Source organism: Heterocephalus glaber, unplaced genomic scaffold (assembly GCF_053883595.1).
Source record: "Heterocephalus glaber isolate CG9 unplaced genomic scaffold, H.glaber_assembly_v1.0 deba00001587, whole genome shotgun sequence".
Lineage (NCBI taxonomy): Eukaryota > Metazoa > Chordata > Mammalia > Rodentia > Bathyergidae > Heterocephalus > Heterocephalus glaber.
The window spans coordinates 5510510-5529768 of NW_028258365.1; the positions used below are offsets into that span (position 1 = coordinate 5510510).

The window sequence follows — 19259 nt, forward strand, 5'->3', positions numbered from 1 at the left end:
TCTATGATGACCAGTTATAGAGGAGCTAGAGAAAAATATCTAGTCCCAATATGTGTCCTCAATATGTGTCCTCACTAGCATAAATATCTAAAGCAGTAAATAAGAACTTCAAAATTAAAAATTAATCCAATACTGCCCATCCAATAGAATTATTACAAGAGATATATGTGAAATGAAATAGGAAGGTACTTTATCTATATTATAGGTAAGAGACAAAGAAAAGAAAAAAATACTTTGTTAATGTGCTAATCCTGATATTTTGTTTCAATTTAAGCCAAATAGACAAAGCCTGGTCACAAAATAGGCAAGCATGAGTTTCATCATGATGCAAGGTACTTCTCAGGCTGGAACTAACAGCATTATCTACTTTTGTTGCCCCCACTGCCTGCCCACAAACACTGAAGATCTACATCAGTGCAAATCACTCTATTTACTTAATCACCACATTCATCTTTAAGCAAAATTTTCCAAATCACACTATAAAACTACAGTGATTTTAAGGTACTTACTTTTTGTTGTCATTTAAACCTATTTCATCTTGTCCTTGGTAATATCAGAGTCCAGTGGGTCATATTACTCCATGTATTCAACTTTCATATGTCCCAAGGCATTTCATGAAAATTGACTATGTCCTACCTTCTATAAACAATTGAATCAATTTCTTTTATGCTTCTAGCATATTGCTATTTTGTTTTAGTCTCTGTAAATAGGCACACTGATGTCAGGCCCAATCAATTTCTGTTGACTTTATAATCACACACAAAATAATATTATAAAATAATAATTACAATTGCAAAGATTACAAGTTTACTCCAACTTACTGTTAATGCAGTTTCATATTCTTCAGCAGCCAAGTGTGCTAAGCCCAAGTAATAGGAGGCTTCTCCTTCCATCTTTTTGTCTCTTCCTGAAGAAGATACAGAACTATTAGGAGAATATTAAAGAGACTGACTTCTCACAACAGAAGCTTTGTCTTTAAAGACACTATAAAGTTATTTTTAAAAGTATGTAACTTTACTAATGAATGATCCCCAAAACCTAAACGTGCTCTGGAAAGAAGGACTGGTGTAATACAATTCACCTGGTTCCCAGATGTTAGAGTAAATGTATATCAGCAACATGCTTCTGAGAGGCTTTTTCCTTTGTACACAAATTCAACGACATATAAAAAGAATTATATACCATAATCAAGTGCGATTTATCCCAGGAATGCACGATTGGTTCAACATGTGCAAATCATACAATAGGAATAGAAGGATGGACAAAAAAAAAACATGATCATCTCAACAGATGCAAATTTTTTAAAAATCCAACTTCCTTTCATTCTAAAATTCCTCAGCAAACTTGGAGTGATATAAGGAAATTTCCTCAACATGTTAGTGGGCATCTAAAAAAAACCCTCTGAGCTAAAATCAGTCTTAATAGTGGAAGATCAAAAAATAATTGAGATCCTGGATTAGCCAGTCTCCTTAGTTCTGATATGGAATGCACAAAAATAGATAAACAGGACTTCATCAAAATTAAAAACCTGTGCTTCAATGTATACCATTAGAAAGTGAAAACATACAGAATGGGAGAAAATATTTGCAAAGTATATATCTGATAAAAAAAAAACCTTGCATCTGTAATATATAAAGAATTCTAACAATTCAATTGGACAACCCACATAAAAATGGGCAAAGAATCTGAACAGATATTTCTGCACAGAAGATACATAAATGGCCAATAAACACTTGAAAAATGTTCAACATCATCAGACAATAGGGAAATGCAAATCAAAACTACATTGAGAGACTGCTTTACACCTCCTAAGATGACTATAATCAAAAGGATGCAAGTAACAATGGCTGGAGAGGACATGGCTAATTTGAAATCCTCCTACACTGTGGAAGGAAATGTTAAATGGAGCAGCCCCTTTGGTAAAATTAGCAGTTCCTCAATAAGTTTAACCCTGAGTTATCATTTAAACCAGCAGTTTCACTCCTGGGTATACACTGAAAAGTACTGAAAACTTGTAAAAAATCTTCACTGCAGCATTGTTCATCATAGGACAGAAAGTGGAGAAAACTGAAAAGGACAGCAACCGGTGACTGGATAAAGAAATGTGCTAAAACCAAACAATGGGATATTTGCCCTTAAAAATGAATCAAGTCATGATACATGTTACAAGATGAATGAACTTTGCATGTAAGTGAAAGCATATTTGGCTGATGATCTCCATGCACATTACATCAAGGTGCTGTAGCCAAGGAATTGGCCTAGAATGGGTCCCAGTGCCCCTTCAATATCAAGTAAACCAGTGTGGGAGGCAACCTTTTCTAGGCAATCAGTAGAGGCCACTTCAGGCCCTCTGACCAAAGTAGGAGACAACAAGAAGGGATATTTTGCCCCAGAGTATTTCATCTGCTGTAAGAGCTCTGTAAAGTCTTGAGTAATACTTTAATCTGTATGCTTTCTTATATGAAAAATGTGGGGCTAAATATTTATTGGTTTTGAAAGATATTAACAATTATTACAGCATAAGAAGAGAATCTCTCCTGTCCCCTTTGGAAACGGAAAAATGGTCTCTTAAAGAAGACAACTTGGTAGCCTCTGGTTGCTGGAAGAGACCTAAGTTATCTTCTTTTCTTTGTGAAATATAAATATTTCCTTGCAAATACGAAACTAAACTGAAATGTCTTTTCCTAGTACACATTCACTTACGTTGAAATTTTCATGTAACTTTCCATGTGACTTGTTTGCTACTGAAATTGATCTAATAGTTAGCAATTTATATCAGTGTTTACCTCTTCAGAGAAAGTACTAGATCATCATTTATTTAAAAGCAGTTCATAATAAGATACATCTTTCAAAGAGGGTGGCTTCCGAAGAATATTTCAACTAATATTATTAAAAGAAGTAACAGAGAAAATACGCTGTTTACCTTTACTTTTTAGTAATTTGAAATCGCATCCAGAAAAATCAGTCTTGTTTACTTTAAGTAAGCCATGGGTTCGTTAATAAGCCAATCAATTAATGACATTCATGCCCTAATTAAACTTCAAATGGGTGACTTCTTTATCTTCTTCATGAAAAGGATATTAATAAACTACAACATGGGAATAAATTATCCTTGCATTTCATAAGTTAAAGGCTTATAAGAATATGCTCCAAAAAAAGAATATGTTCCAAAATTTTCCCTCATATTTTTATATTCAAGGATAATATAGAATATTGTGAGCAGCTTTTACAAAAGTGCTTTTCCTGCTGCTTGCATAGGTATGAATCACCTAGAGATCTTGCTAACCTGCAGATTTTGATGTAGACAGTCTGTCTGGGGTGAGACTCAGGATGCCAACATTTTTTAACATGTTTCCTGGCAGTGCTGATGGTTTTGCTCTACGGGCTGCATTTTGAGGGGCAAAGGTCTAAAACGTATTCCAGTCCTATTTTCTGCTACTCCTAAGTAAATATTTGTATTTTCCCAATTATCTGATAATAGGGAATTTATAAACAATGAAAGATCTCTTAGATTGTAAGAAATATACAATCTCTAATACACACACACACACACACACACACACACACACACTCTCAACTTTTGCTGATGACCTTATCTTCTCATCATAGATCCCTTGTTTTACAACAATACCCCTAGTGGATTGTAATTTTGGAGATAAAGCTTTCAAGATACTAATGGATTTCTTCTTGTCAGCACTAAGGCACCTCTGTTTCACAGTGAAATTTGAAAAGTATATTGATGGCATTTGTCTTTGCATTTCATAGGAAATTATCACCCTAACACTTGACGATTTTTACTTTCCTCTTGGGAGAAGCAGTGTCTGTCCATTAAAGAAAGCAAGGCGAGAGTGTTCTTTTCCACCCACCTTCTTTGGCTATTTCAGAAGCTTTTATTAGAATTTTGATGGCCTGTTCGTATTCTTTATTTTCCAGCATTTTGTCTGAGAGTAATCTGTAAGTCCTCAGGAGACTTTCACAGGCCAACAAGTTGAGAAAGCGGCCTGTCTCATCCTTCCATATCCGCCCCTGTGTCAATTGATGGAATGCTTCATAATGCTTGGCAGCCTCCAGAAGCTGATCTGAAGAATAAAAGCCATTCATAAATATAAACCACAGTCCAGAACATGTTTTCAAAAACCTTGTGTATATCTTAGCTTTACTATTAAAGGGGGAAACACCATGGAATACAGTGAAAAATTTCTAAGGCTGAAAGGAGTTAAGCTGGGAAAGGGACTATCTCTAACTGGACCACAGATTCACCCTTAATTCTGGATGGACATTTGCAAGAGGGTTGCACTTCAGTTAGGAGAGATCGACTGGGATTGTGAAGTTTTGAGACACTCTGAAAGCTAATTAATAGCAAACATATTGGTGAATATTAAACATCATGTATCCAAGGCTTTGCACTGTGTTTTATTTACATTTCACGTTTAATCCCTGAAAGTCCAATGGAATGGGACTGTTATGATTCCATCTTATAGACGAGAACGCCGAGGCCTTGTGAGGCTAAGAATTTTGCTCAAGACTGCATGTGGAGTGAGTGGTATGTCCAGGAAGTCTTCTTCAAGGCTCAAGCTCTCAAGCATTATCTTCCAGTGCTCTCCAAAGGGATGGCAATTTCTTCATTCTGAAGAAGAATTTAAGTATACTGAAAAAAATGTATCTTTTACAAAGTTCAAGTCCAAATATTATGGATCTTTAAACTGCTTCTCAAAGTTTGAGAAGAACATTTGTATATGTTTAATTTTGAATGCAGTATAGTTTGTGTCTTTTTGGATGATACTGCATGGTATAGTCCAAAACGTACCTTCTCAAAGTAAAAGTCTGAATTAGCCATAAGTCATTTCATTCCTTAAAATATGAGCTAACACATTTTTGGAAGGGTAGTTTTTAGTTCCATGTTGTGTATTTTACTTGTTGATTGCCTTGTGCAAATGCTTACAATATCCTTCAATGTAAATACTCTTCAATGGTATTGTAGTTACATCATTGGATTTAACTGCAAAAAGACTTAGTGGCACTCCAAATATAGCAATTAAGAGTGAAGTCAGGCTTCAAGGTGACAGGCTGTTCTCATCCTGGCTTCATTATGTTTTGGTTAGCCAGAGGCTTTTTACTGTGCTCTGTACTTGGTTAATTCTTCTGTGAAAGAGCACTATAGGTAACTACTGAAAGAACCATGTGAGAAATAAGTGCATGTGTTCAATGTGTTTACAGAGTTAGGGCTCAATAATCCTAGCTAATGCTATCAGTTGCTTTAGTGAGAATATTTCTAAAATATCTGATAGTTGAAATAAAACCACTGTTTGCATTCTTCAAATCTAACTTCCTTTTCCTGCAAAAAACAATTACTTGAGACTTTATAATATTATCATGACTGATCAAACTAACCTTTGCAAGTCATATGAGGCTAAATATATTTCCTCAAAGATGTTTCACTGACTAGTAATGTAGCTTGGAGCTGTAGCTATGATTATTACATATAATTCCTACTTGCACTGAACTTGTCATTAAAATCGGTATTAAAGAATCTGCACACAAACAACATTAATATCCTGAAAGAAAGACAACCAAACATGGTGGATCATTAGCAATCAATCTGTACAAAAATTCAGTAAAGTTAGAGCTGGTCTGAATTATTACTGTGCCTCCCTAGAGAGCATGCCAGAGAAGATACCTACAGAGGGAACAATGGATACTGCAGAGTTGTTTATTTATTTATTCTTAAATTCTTTTATTGGTACATTTTAGGTATACAATACATTTGCATTTATCATTGGGTGCTTGTACCTGCACATGATGTATCTTGGTTCCTATTTTTTCCCCATTACTGGTGCGCCCTTCATCCCCTCCACCCTTCCCTATTTACATAGACTTCATTTCCATTTTTTTCTTTTCTCATGATTTTCCCTTTCCCTCTTTCCTTTCTACTTCCCCTCCCACCACCTCAGAGTTGTTTATAAACTTATGAAACTTTCACATAATAAAAGACTACAAAATCGTACATTTGCTGTTACAGAAGCTATTTCATTACGTGGACAGGTTTAGGATAAGTGAATATATTGGAAAACATCAGGAAACGTGTACAAAACATTACCTCTGAGAGGTAAGATGAGGGTTGAAGGATGGTTTCTTTTCTGATTTTCTTTTGCTTAATTTTGTTTTTGCATATTGACATTTTCTAAGGTTTCTTTTATCAAAATATGTTTGTTTTCTACTAATAAATATACAATGAAAGTTATTTTAAGGAGAATGTCCAATCCCTATTTTAACTTTGTACAAATGCCCAAGGTTGATGTTCACTGCTCTAATCTATCTTTACTTTCAGCTGACAGCTTTTTCTTACCTCTGACAAAAGCAGGTATAGTTTTTCATCCCTCTCCTGTAGTACCTCTCTCCAGAAACACCTCCTCCAAATACCCACGACCCTCATTTTTTAAAATGAGAATGGACCACTGACATATATGTGTGTTATGTTTCCTCTGTCAACTATATTTCTGCCTACAAAGTATAGCTCTGTATCCCTGGAAAGATGTATGCAAGCGTTCTTTTTTCCTCCAGGATCCACCTATTCATAAAGTATAGACACATACTTCTTTGGGGTCATGTGATTAGGGAACAGTGAAGAAAGGAAATTGTGAGGAAACTAGGTAGTTCTAGGAATAAAGGGGGTGGAGAGGCTGTAAAAGAGAAGCTCTAGATAACCCAGTTATTTAGCTTTAGATGTAAATTAAACAGAATAGTGGAAAGAGTAAAGGAGAACTGATATCCATACCCACAATTTTCTCTAAAAGGAAAGGTGAAGGGAATGGAGGGAATCGAAGGTGGGAAGAAGGATGTAGAGAGGTGGGGACACTGTCTGTTTGTTCCCTGTGGGCCAGATCTCCCTCTGTCACTGAGTCTTGTGGCTGTTAGGTTTCCTTGACAGGCTGTCTGAGGAGGGATGAAGTAAGACAGGCACAGAAGGTCACAGGTTTCAGTTGGTTACTACGGAGGGTGATCTTGAGATAATTAAATATAGTCTTTTTGGTTGAATCTGATTTTTTGCTAGGGTTGGGGGGCTAGCATCAGTGTACTGCTCAGCTCTTGATTACTGGCCAAGGTTCAGCTCTCAAACACTCTACTTGAGTCTCTTGTGAGGAAGGAGCCCGGCATGCTGGGAATTCATCTTTCCTGAAGGGCTGCTAGGCAGTGGCCAAAACAGAAGCTCTCTTCCCCGTGCACTATCTTATTTAGCCTTCCCCAGACTGCTGAGGTAGCTTGAGTTTACTGAAGAGCAAGCTGAGGCTCATAAAATTAAATGACTCAAACATATAAGCCAGACTTAAAATACACACAACTAGTTCTACTGTGCTACTCAACAAACCAAGACTCGGGAAGCTTAGGTGGTACAAGTTAAATTCTCTGGACAAGAGCCTCTTGTGCTTAAAAACAATTCTTGAGTTAATGATTTCTCATCACTTCCATTATTTTAATTCTGTGACTCTATGCAGGCTGTCACAGGTGACCTCTTATAAAGATTCAGACACTACCTCCTCATGTGCTTCTGATGGTCCTTTCTGAAGGACTCTGTACAAAGAGCTATATCTGCACTCCCTGCTTTCCTCCAACCAGTGTGGTGACATCTCTGGCCACCTGGGTTTCCTTGGGAATTACAGATTTAGTCATGCAGAGTTGGCTGTCCATTTTTTTTCACCACCTTGCCAAAGATGAGGTCACTGGGCTTCTGGTCAGTACTGCCTTGAAAGGAAATTTCTATACAGAAGTAGAGTTTTCCAGTCCTTCTCATCTGTAGGAATTCATTTCTTAAAATTATTTGGTGGTATGTATAAAACAGCAAGGATTTGATCCACATGACTATAAGTTCTCAAATGACTTGGCTTATGCTTTCTAAGAGCTAATCAGAATTTGAAAGCACATATTATGAGTAGTATATTTGTTCAATAATACTAAGATATGTTTGTTGTATAAAGAGAAGTAATTTGAATATGCAAGTAATTTAAATATGCAAGTAATCCCTTTAAGCATGACTAACAATGGTACGATTTCTATTTGATTTCTAATTCCAGCTGTTACTAGGACCTTAACAATGATCTTACTTTCTTAGTAAAGGCCCTGATGTTAATTGAGTAGACACTTACTGAGACATAATACGTAGTGCTTTTATCTGAAAATTTTGAATTCAATATTACTGAGAGGAATATTGTAAAAGATCATAATAGAGCAGTCATTTTGACAAAGCTAAAGGTAAATATCAATGAAGACAATGTATGAGATTTTCAAATTTGAGACTTCTTCAAAGTCTGTTCCCAAATAAACTTTACCGTACAGAACCTGGCAAGATTTCTTGATCCTACTATCAATCTTTTAGGAGGACAAGGACACAATTTTAGTCCAAGGGTCCAGGGACTGTCCTCTTCTGGAATTATCAGTGTTGACATTATTTTCTACTCATGAGGTGGGGCAGAGGGAAGCAGAGATTTTACACTGAGGTATCACAAAAGTAAAACTTAAGCAGAATGGAAAAGAGAAGTCATAAGGAGTATCTATGCACCTTAGAGGTCTCGGTTGTGCTTGGGATCACTTTGAGCATGTCTTTGTCATCACTGTGAGTGCCTAAGATCTCAGTACTCAACATGGACGGGGACACACAGAAACTATTGCCAAACCAAATGCAACTAAGTTAGAGGTTTTATACCAAGCGAATATCCAGATAGGCTGCAAATATTTTATGTAAATCAGGGAAAAATACAGAGTTAAATGATTCTCTGGGCTGGGGTTAGCCCTCCATAGATACCAGCAGGATTTAGGTTATTGAAGTGATATGAAATAGTTTCAGAAAATACATTTTAGGACAATACCGCGAATAGTTTTGTGGAACAAGAGCATACAGATACAGATAAAGGTAGCCTAAGCCTCAATTTTATTATTTAACAATTACATGACATTTACATGAACATTGAAGAATCTGGCATACAGTTATAGTTTTTCACTTAAAGGAAAGTCTATTTTTAAAATAAGACTACTACAAGTGAGTTTCACTTTGTTGAAAGCTCACACAAACAATAAATCCATCCATTTATTTAAAAACATAAACAAAACCCAGACAGTGTTGTAAACTGCAAAATGCTTAGTAGGATGTTAAGACAAACACTATGTGGGGAAAATAGGATTTTATATATTTGGATATTATCCAAATTGTTGCTTACCCCTTTTCTCTGCACAATATCTCTGAAAGTTTATAGATATTTGTTGTATCACAGCAGATGTCTAGAACAAATATTAAGCAAAGGAGAATGTATATGATCTCTCCTATTTTAGTTTTTTTTTAAAGTAGGAAGATTGACTAGATATTAACACAAATGGGTTTAAATGTGCAGCTGCCATTAAAGCAGGAACATAAATGTAATTCTCCCAGCCGCTATTTTGATGCACATTTTTGATTCCATGAATATTTTATGAAATGGCCCAAACTAAAGCCATATAACATTCCTGCATTACTGATGCTTGCGCCCGTAAGCTACGAACATTAGAGGCATGATTGAGTGCATTAAAATGAACTCATTCAGCAGTGCATTGATTACTTGAAGGGGGAGGGAAGTGAAAAAAAGAGAAAAAAAGAAAAAGAAGGAAAAGAAAAAGAACTTACTCCACTTAAGAAAACAGAGCACACATCCAAAGTTTGCAAAATGATAAGGGTAAAAGCCAAGTTTTAATAAAATAATGTTTTGTAAATAAAGTGTGACTCTCTCCAGACCTGACATTAATTAGGCAAGGAGTTAATTATGTCCAAAGATGGCTTCTGGTATTGTTCAGGTAATTTAAAATGTCACAATCTCTAAGCTGCATAGACTGGCCTGTTTGAGCCCCATGCATCAGCAATTCTGAAAGTAGCTAATTATTTCCTTTTCTATCAACTTATACATTTGCCAGTAAAAATAAAATGCTGCAGAAACAAATTGCACAAAAATAACTTGACAGGTCCACAAGGCCTGTTTCTTCAGCAGCGCTGATATACATCTTAAGCATATTTAGCTCTAAATTGTGCTCATTTGTTGAGGACTTTAGGGAAATATTCCACTTTAGTTTAAAACAACAACCTAAAGGAACAATAAAGCTTTATGTATATTATATTACATTTTAATACAGAGCTACTGGACATCTTTGACTTTAGTTATTATTCTGTACAATGTAGGCATAAAATCTGCTGAAAGCAATATTGAACAGTAAGTAGCAAAAAGAGAAAAATGTTATTGCCCCTTTGTAAAAACAAAAGACATCGCTCTCCATTTCAGTTTAACTGCATGAACAATTTATATTATCTTTCGGTTTTTACTTTCTATTATGATAATTATAACAGCTCTACACATGCTGAAATAGTTAAAGGCTTGCCACACTTCCAACGGAAACTATCACTTTCAAGGCTTTATCTCTTGTCAGAGGAGATTTGTTGTGTGCTATAATCCACTGCACACCAATGCAAAATGGAATGCAGGAAAACAAAGATTTTGTTCTGTAATTCAATAGCAACTCTAATAAACTGAGAGGAATATGTGCCCATAACTTTTAAGTGGCTACTTTGGGATACTTAAAAGGAATGTAACACGCTATTGTAAAAATGGAAGCCTTTCTTTACCTTTTTGAGCACAGATTTCAGGTGGACATTGTGGGAATGCTACCCCACACTGGATACAGAGTGGGTGGGTCGGTCATTAAACCAAACAAGGCAAAGGGTCCCAGAAAGACAGAAAGACAGCGATGGGGTAGCTCACCAAGGCCTCTATTACTGCTGTTGGCAAAACTAAGCTGAGTTAGTTTCTAAAAATCCAGAATATCTGCCTTAACCTCCAAAATATTCTGGAGGAATTGTTATTAATTGCTGGTGTTTATGATTTTAGACAGCTGAGTTGTGGTCAGGGCACAATTTTAACTGCTCCATGTTCATAAACCTCAGTGAGTTGTTTTCTCTTTGAGTTTTGTAATTTTAGGGATTAAACATTAAACACCTTTGCTCTTAAAAGTACATAATTGAAGGTATCACAGCTGCTTAAAAATTTTAAATGTAAAACATTTATATTATGTATAAATATGAAATAGACACTGGCCACTAGTAAATCATGTGAAGTTTATAGAATTTACTATTTTACTCATATAATAAATTATTTTACCTTCATGTATTCACCTCTCTTAAAAATACAAAGTAAAAAGTGTTGGCAGGCATAAAAGTCTGAGGAGAAATAAAGTCCATATTGATATTAGATCAAATAGTAAATTATATTGCTTGGACTTAATCAATAACATTACTCTTACTTGAATTACATACTGCTCATGATTTTAAAAAACTACATCCAACCTGATTTGTATATGTTTATATGAACAAAGAGAAAGATGTGGAAACGTGTAACAAAGAAAAAGTACTGAATATAGAAGACAAGAGAGAGGTGAGAAAGGAGCTTATTAACCATCATTACCCTCCCCCCGTGTCTTTGCTTTGATGGACAACGAACAGGTGTTATTTTGGATATTAGAAAAAACTAACAAACTGAAACTAATTATATAGGTGAGTGTGTATGTGTATATATATTATATAAAATACGTGCAGATGACCTTACTTGACCCTTGAGTGTTAGTATCCATATAGTGCTTATATTTTGAGAGATGAAACAACTGAGCTGCAGAGATTATCTTGCCTAAATTCACATACTAATTAGGCAACAGAACTGATGCTTGGAGACTTTTAGGCAGAGCCCAAGGTCTGAACTTCAACGCCATAATTGTACCATTCTCATGCTGTTTCTGATTGACCCTTAAGGGTCTGAGACAAAGATCACAACGCCAGCCTCAAAATACGGTTGTAGCCCATGCTAGAACAATTGCATCAGCTCCAGGCTGAGCACCTGGTGCTTCATGTCTACTCAATAACTTTTGGTGTGATGGTATCTAGTTTTTTGTTGTTGTGTCTTTCAGGTTTGCCATTTGGAGTGAATCTGATAGATTTGTTGTGTGGAATGTCTTAAAACATAAATGTTATGGGACAGTATCACTTATTCTGATTAAGTGCCATTTAAGATATTATTAATTGGAAAGGACTTCATCTAACTTTAATGCAACCATCTTTCTGCTGCCAATCAACTGTCCCTCTGCAGAAGTACTTCTGGGACATGCTTTTTCTCAGTCAGAGAAAATGCTGCCTCCAGACCAGTTAATTCAGTGTAGCATCAACTGCAGCCTGGGTCCAGCTATCCCAGGTCCTTGCAAAGCTTTGAAACAAAAAACCCGCGGCAGAGTAGGAGCCTCAGAACATGGCCTCCTCTCTCTGCTACTCGTTAAGCAGTAAATAATTAAAACACCCTGAAAAAGACAGGTAAAATATAAGTAGCAATGTTGGCAACACAGACATGAAAGAGAAGGGGAAGAAAATGAATTTTAAAAAAAGGAATGAAATAATTCATTTGAAGCTCTAATAAAGTTTCATTTGCAGTCCTGTTTAAAGATATATCAGGCTTTAGGGATGTAACCTAATTACATTTTTATTCTAAGTTCCATTCAAAGATCTTGGACTTTGATTCTTCAACACAGATCAAACATGGTATAATTTTCTCATGGCTCTCAATACTTAAAAAGGATCTCTTCATTAAATACTATAAGGTCTTATGAATGTTTACACATAAGAGATGGAGAATAAACCGACATGGCCCCAAAAGGGACAATTGTTTTGTATAGAAAGAGCAATGCTAATACGTTTGATTTTTTAAATATTTAAATGATTAGATTCATTTTTATGGAAGCATAAAGTGGATTCCCTTTCTAACAGTGGTCTAGTTATTTGCATCTTAGAAAATGTATGCAAGGAGCGACTTTCTAAATCCACGTGTGGAGTTTGTACCAGAAATGAAGCGTGGGAAGCATTAGCTGGAAGTTGCAAGGTTTGCGGGCACCCAGAGACTGAAGTCCACAGGTGCTTTCCCCAGGCTTGTGCTGTGCCCAAGACTGCTAGAGACGGGTGTATTAAGGCCACCTAGGATCCGACCAGAGACTTGTTTGACTGATTTTACCCCACCTCCTTACTAGGAAACCTGAAGGGACTAATGGCTTGCTTTTCCAGAGAATGTAGGAAAAGTTTCCTCAAAGAGACTTTTAAGGTGCAACAGCAGAAGAAATTTGCAAGTGAAGGAAAACTAACACAAAGGCTTTCTTTAACTAAAAAGACAAAAAATAATGTTCCCCATGAACGTGGTTAGTTACTAAAGGTAGGCCTAGGGTTTATATACTCCAACAGGAAAACCTTCAGAGAAGTTTGGGAATTTTTACTAGAAATTGTTTTTTTTCCCCCTTCAAATCTCTACAATATCTTCCCTAAATTTATTTTTCAAAGTTAAACATTTAGTATGATTCCCTTTGTTACTGTAAGCATTATTTTCTCTTGAAACATCCTGTAAAGGAGGCTTCATTGTTACAAATTTTAAAATGTGATGGCAATTTAAAGAGAAAACAAGTCATTTAAAAATCAAAGTAATCATAATACGCTTGTAAAAAAAATCTATTATTGGCAAATAACAAAGGTGTTATTGCCTCACTATTAAATAGAAAGGCAAATAAAATTGTAATATTCACTCTACTTAGGGTGACCAGTACATGGTAATTTACCAAGGACTTTCTGGGTTCTGACCCAAAGTCACATGTCCTGGGAACCCCCTTAATCTCAGGCAAATTTAGATGATAATCTTCCTACCACTGAACCAAAATACAAAAGAACTTTGAAAATATGATTCAATAAAATAAAAAAGTATTACACTATAGTTAGCAAAAACCATAATGCAATATACTAATTTTAAGGGCAAAAAATATATCAGCAGGAATGAAATATTACAGGGAAAAGTCTTAAAATATTGTGAAGAATGGCACCATCAATTACTCAAAATGCACTCATTTTTCTAGTTTCACTTTATACCTTTTCTATACCCATTCATAAGTTTTACAGTTGTAAAGAGCTGCGTATCATTTTTCTATTTATCTAGATTATTTTATTTAAACTACTTTTCACATTGCATATTTTCATAACTGCATTTTGAGAGGCTGTATATTGTTCTCTTACCTTCCAAAACCATTTAAATGATTCACGGTATCACTGACAATACACATAAATGTTACTTAAAGGAAACATGATTATCATTGTTATTACTTAATATTGGAAAAAGTGTTAAATGGCACTTCACAATTATTCAAATGGATTTTTAAAAGTTGCTTATTTTCTTATATACTCATTGTGTTTCCTCTGTGGTGAATTATCTGTATCCTTAGCTATATAATTTCAATTGACTTAACATTTTTCTTACTAATTGATGCACACTTTACATAGAATATAGCTCGGAGTTCTTTGTTAGCATGCTGCATATAAAGTTATTCTTTTCTTTCTCCCACTCCCCTGCCTTATAACTAAATAATGATGCTATCTCCCTGTTGTGCTGTCTGGAAATCATTCTGGCTTTATATTTATACAGCCAACTCTTACCCCAGTGTCCTCACTCAACTTAGTGCCTCCTCAGTCTTTCCCCTGTTCCTAGTTTCTCTTAGTCATGTAAGTGAATCCATATGCAATTATTGAACAGCCATATGCACACTTGGATTTCAGTACATGACAAAAAGCCTTTTATGCAGCTGTACAAACCCTTCTGTTCCCATTGACTCAATTTACTAATCTTTTTCTCTTCAACTTTGCCTTCCATACCTGGAAGACTTCTATATTGGTTAACCTGGAAGGAGTTTTGTTTTTTAAATCACTTTCATAACCTCTCGACTGGGTAATCTAGAAGGGTAGTATGGGTTGAGTAATGAGGGGTGTTATCTTCGTGTTCACTGAATTCTGCATGGGCTGGATTATAGTGGAGGAAAAAGCATGAAGGCAAATGGTTTGATCATTTGGCAACTGAAAGAGGACACAGAAAGGGAAACAGAATTTTTTAAATCCCAAGTTTCTCTGGGCCAGTCCAATTTCAGGAGCATTTTTAAAAGATACATCAAGGAAAAATAAACCTAAAAGGTTGACTTGGTAAGGTCCCTGCTAAGCAAATCTTTGTATGTGGAGTTGGGGAGGGAAAAGGAAAGTACCCAATATCTCAAGACACAGATTTCTATGCTGGGTCTGACATGCTCTAGTCAATAAATACTACTCAGACTTTAAATAGAAGGAAGCCCTGCAATATGTGGCAAGGTTGAACCTTGAGAACATTATACTAATGCAACAAGCCAGTCACAAAAGGAAAAATACTGCCTGATTGCACTTACGTGAGGAATCCAAAGCAGTCGAACTCATAGAAGCAAAGGATAAATGATGGTAGCCAGGGGTAGGAAGAAGGCAATGTGGGGAGGTGCTGAGGGACAGGTCTAACACTTCAGTTATACAAGATGAATCCATTCTAGAGATCTCTACAATGCTACGTCCATAATAGCAATATCATATTATGAACTTAAGGATCTCAGAGGATAGAACTCAGCTGGCCATGGTTCTTTGGATCACGTGCCTGTAATCCCAGCACTCTAGGAGGCTGAGGCGGGAATATCAAAAGTTTGAGCCCCATCTGAGCATTTTAGTGAGACTCTGTCCCAAAATAAAAATAAAAATAAATAAAAAAACAAAAAAGTCTAGCTGGGGATGCAACTCAGTGCAAATACAAAGTCCCTGAGTACCTTAACAAAAAACAAAGAATGGATCTCATGTTAAGCATCCTTAAGCACAAAATAAAATAAAAAAAAATGTTAAAAAGGTTTTTAAAGATCCAACTTCTCATAATCCTAGTTTCGGCATTATCTTTAAAATGTGGATGACATCACCCACTTTATAAATGAGAAGAATAACACTTCACATTTATATATCAACATGCTTTCTCTGCATTACTGCCATTATATACATTGTAGATGTATCAGATTTAAGTTTGTCTGAATGTTACCTTGAATCAGTTTGAAAAACCATATATAGCAAGAGCTTACTTACTTGTGTTAAATATGATAGAGAAAGAGGAAGAGGACCTTGTAAGGATATTAAGAGCTCTGGATTCAAATCTAGCCCTACTACTATGGGCATGGCAGAATTGTTTAACTACAATACTTTGTTTCATCTTACTCAACTATCAAATTAGTATCCACACTAGATTACTCTGAAGATCCAATATGGCTCTAAAATTCATTCATCTAAAAGAATGGAACATATAATTTCTCAATCCAGAGTTAAACAACTGAGGACTATTCCTCTATTTACTAAATTCCTCTTCATCTCTAATTCTATAAAAACAAGCATCCCTTGACCCTTCTAATAGGTACCATTCTTACATCTTCTTCTCAGACATTAGTTTTTAGGGATCCCAAACAATTATGAAAACTTAGTCACCAGAGAACAATTCTTTTCTTCTATTCCCCACCAAAGCTACTGCCCCCAAGTATCAGCTCATTTGGGTGCAGTAGCCGAAAGTCAGTGAAGCTCCGAGACAGGAGGATATGCTCTAAGCACCTAATTCACACACAAAGGTCATATTACTACTCACATAGACGATGGGGATGTTATTAATAGAGTAAAGCCTCCCCTCTCTATATATGTGTGATATGTGGAGAAAAACAGATGAGAAAATCTTGAATATGAGTGGAGCAAGTGGTTTTGCTTCTTGGTCAAAAGCACAAGCCAAAAGAAAATAGCTCACAAAAGAAGTTTTCCTGAATTATTCTGTGGTAGATTTGCACAGTCTAATGTAGACCAGTAGTAGCCACTCAGAGGACATTAAAAAGTGGAGGAGAAGAACGAGAGGACTGAGGAAGAATGACAGGCATTAAAAGGAGAAGGGGATAAATGAAGGGAAGTGCCAGGAAAAGAAGAAAGGCACTCAAGGCTAAGTTGGAGCATTAGGATGGGATCCCAGCAGGCAGGTACTTTCTTGTGTTGTTGCCCATGTCCTCCCACAATGGCATCTCTGAGGACTGTCTCAGCGGATTCCCTAGAACTCCTGTGAGAGATGCACACCAAGAGTGAAGAAGAACAGGAAAAGAGAAGCTGTCTTACTAAAGGTCTGAGGACCAAGCCAATCATCTGACCCTTCACTGATCAATTTACCCCTAACAGGATGCTCTGAAGAACAAGAATTATTTTATATATATATGTATATATATATATGTATTTTATATATTAATTGGTACATTTTAGGTATACAATACATTTACATTTATCATTGGGTGCTTGTACCTCTACATGATGCATCTTGGTTCTTATTTTTCCCCCATTACCTATGCGCCCTTCACCCCCTCCACCCTTCCCTATTTACATAGACTTTGTTTCCATTTTTTTTCTTATAATTTTTTCTTTCCCTTCTTCCCTTTCCCCTTCCCCTCCCGCCACCCCTACCCCTTTGGACCTTTTCCTATTTCAAATTATCAATTATTTGTTTTAATCATTTTCATCCTTATTTACACTTTCAGTTTTTCACACTAGAGAAACTATTTGGTATTTACACGTGTGTCTTATTTGTTTCACTTAAGAGTATGGCCCCAATATGCATCCATTTAGCTATAAATGATTCTACTTTCTCATTCTTTATGGCTGAGTAATGCTCGATTTTATTTAAAAAATACCCCACATCTTCTTTATCCAGTTTCCAGTTGATGGGCACTTGGGCTGTTTCCAAACTTTAGCTATTACAAACTGTGCCACTATAAATATAGGTGCACATATATCGCTGTGGTACAATTCTTTTAATTCTTTGGGGAAGATACCCAGTAGGGGAATATCTGGGTCAAATGGGACCTCTAGTCCTAGTTCTTTGAGGTATCTCCATACGGATTTCCACAGTGGTTGCACCAGTCTGCACTCCCACCAACAAAGGAGAAGGGTTCCTTTCTTTCCACACCCCTGCCAGCATTTGTTATTGGTTGATTTCTTGATAGCAGCCATTCTTTCTGGGGTGAGGTGGAATCTCGGTGTTGTTTGCATCGGCATCTCTCGAATGACCAGTGATGCTGAACAGCTTTTCATATATTTATTTGCTGTTTTTACTTCTTTGTCTGAGAAATGTCTGTTCATTTCAGATGCCCATTTTTGAATTGGGTCTTTGAATTTGGGGGGTCTGATTTTTTTCAATTCTTTATATATTCTAGATAGTAGACCTTTGTCTGAGGCACAGCTGCTAAAAATTTCTTCCCATATTGTAGGTTGTCTCTTAGCTCTGTTGGTGGTTTCTCTTGCAGTGCAGAAGCTTTTTAATAAGATGAGATCTCAGTTGTTGATTCTTTGTGTTAGCTCCCATGCTACTGAAAATTGGTTCATAAAGTCTTTTCCTATGCCAATGTCATTGAGAGTTCTATCTAACTTATCTTCCAGCAAGTTTATTGTTTCTGCCTTGATATTTAGCTCTTTAATGCACTTCAATCTTAGTTTAGTGCATGGTGATAGGTATGGGTCTAGTTTTAATCTTTGGCAGGTTGAAATCCAGTTTTTCCAACACCATTTATTGAACAGGCTATCTTTTCTCCAATGAGGGTGGTTGGCTCCTTTGTTAAAGAGGAGGTGGCTGAGTATGTCTGTAGTTGTGTCTGCATCTTCTAATCTATTCCACTGATCCTTGGGTCTGTTTCTTTGTCAGTACCATGCTGTTTTTTATTACAGTAGCTTTGTAGTATAGTTTCAAATTGGGTATTGTGATACCACCAGCCATGTCTCTGATGCCTAGAATTGCTTTTGCTATTCTAGGCCTCTTATGGTTCCAAATGAATTTTTGGATTGTTTTCTCTAGTTCTGTGAAGTATATTGTTGGAATTTCAATTGGTATTGCATTAAACTTATATAGCAGTTTTGGAAGTATGGCCATTTACACCATATTTATTCTTCCTACCGAGGAACAAGGGATATCTTTCCATTTTCTTATATCCTCTTCAATCTCCTTTTCAGGGTGCTGTAGTTTTCAGTGTAGAGGTCTTTTGCTTCCTTTGTTAGGTTGTTCCTAGATATTTCATTTTTTTAGATGCTATTGTAAAAGGAATTGTCTCCCTAATTTCTCTCTCAGTGGGTCTGCTATTTGCATATAAGAAGGCTATTGTCTTTTGAGTGTTGACCCATTTCCATCTGCTCTACTGAATCTGTCAATTAGGTCTATAAGATTTTGACCGAGTTTTTTGGGTCTTCTATATAAAGTATCATATCATCAGCAAATAATGACAGTGTCACTTCTTCCTTTCCTATCTTTATTCCTTTTATTTCTTTCTCTTGTCTAATTGCTATGGCT

General features: G+C 36.1%; 1 protein-coding gene across 2 annotated transcripts in view; it reads right to left on the minus strand.

The window, feature by feature from the left end:
- Window positions 1-19259, minus strand: part of Ttc29 (tetratricopeptide repeat domain 29) — a 208669-nt gene that overhangs the window by 133807 nt on the left and 55603 nt on the right. For both annotated transcript variants that reach the window (XM_021247711.2, XM_013067118.3), the window contains exons 6-7: window positions 3867-4079; window positions 822-907 (exon numbers count right to left, since the gene is read on the minus strand). In XM_021247711.2, coding sequence (XP_021103370.2) covers window positions 822-907; window positions 3867-4079 — 299 coding nt within the window. The remainder of the gene's footprint in view (window positions 1-821; window positions 908-3866; window positions 4080-19259) is intronic.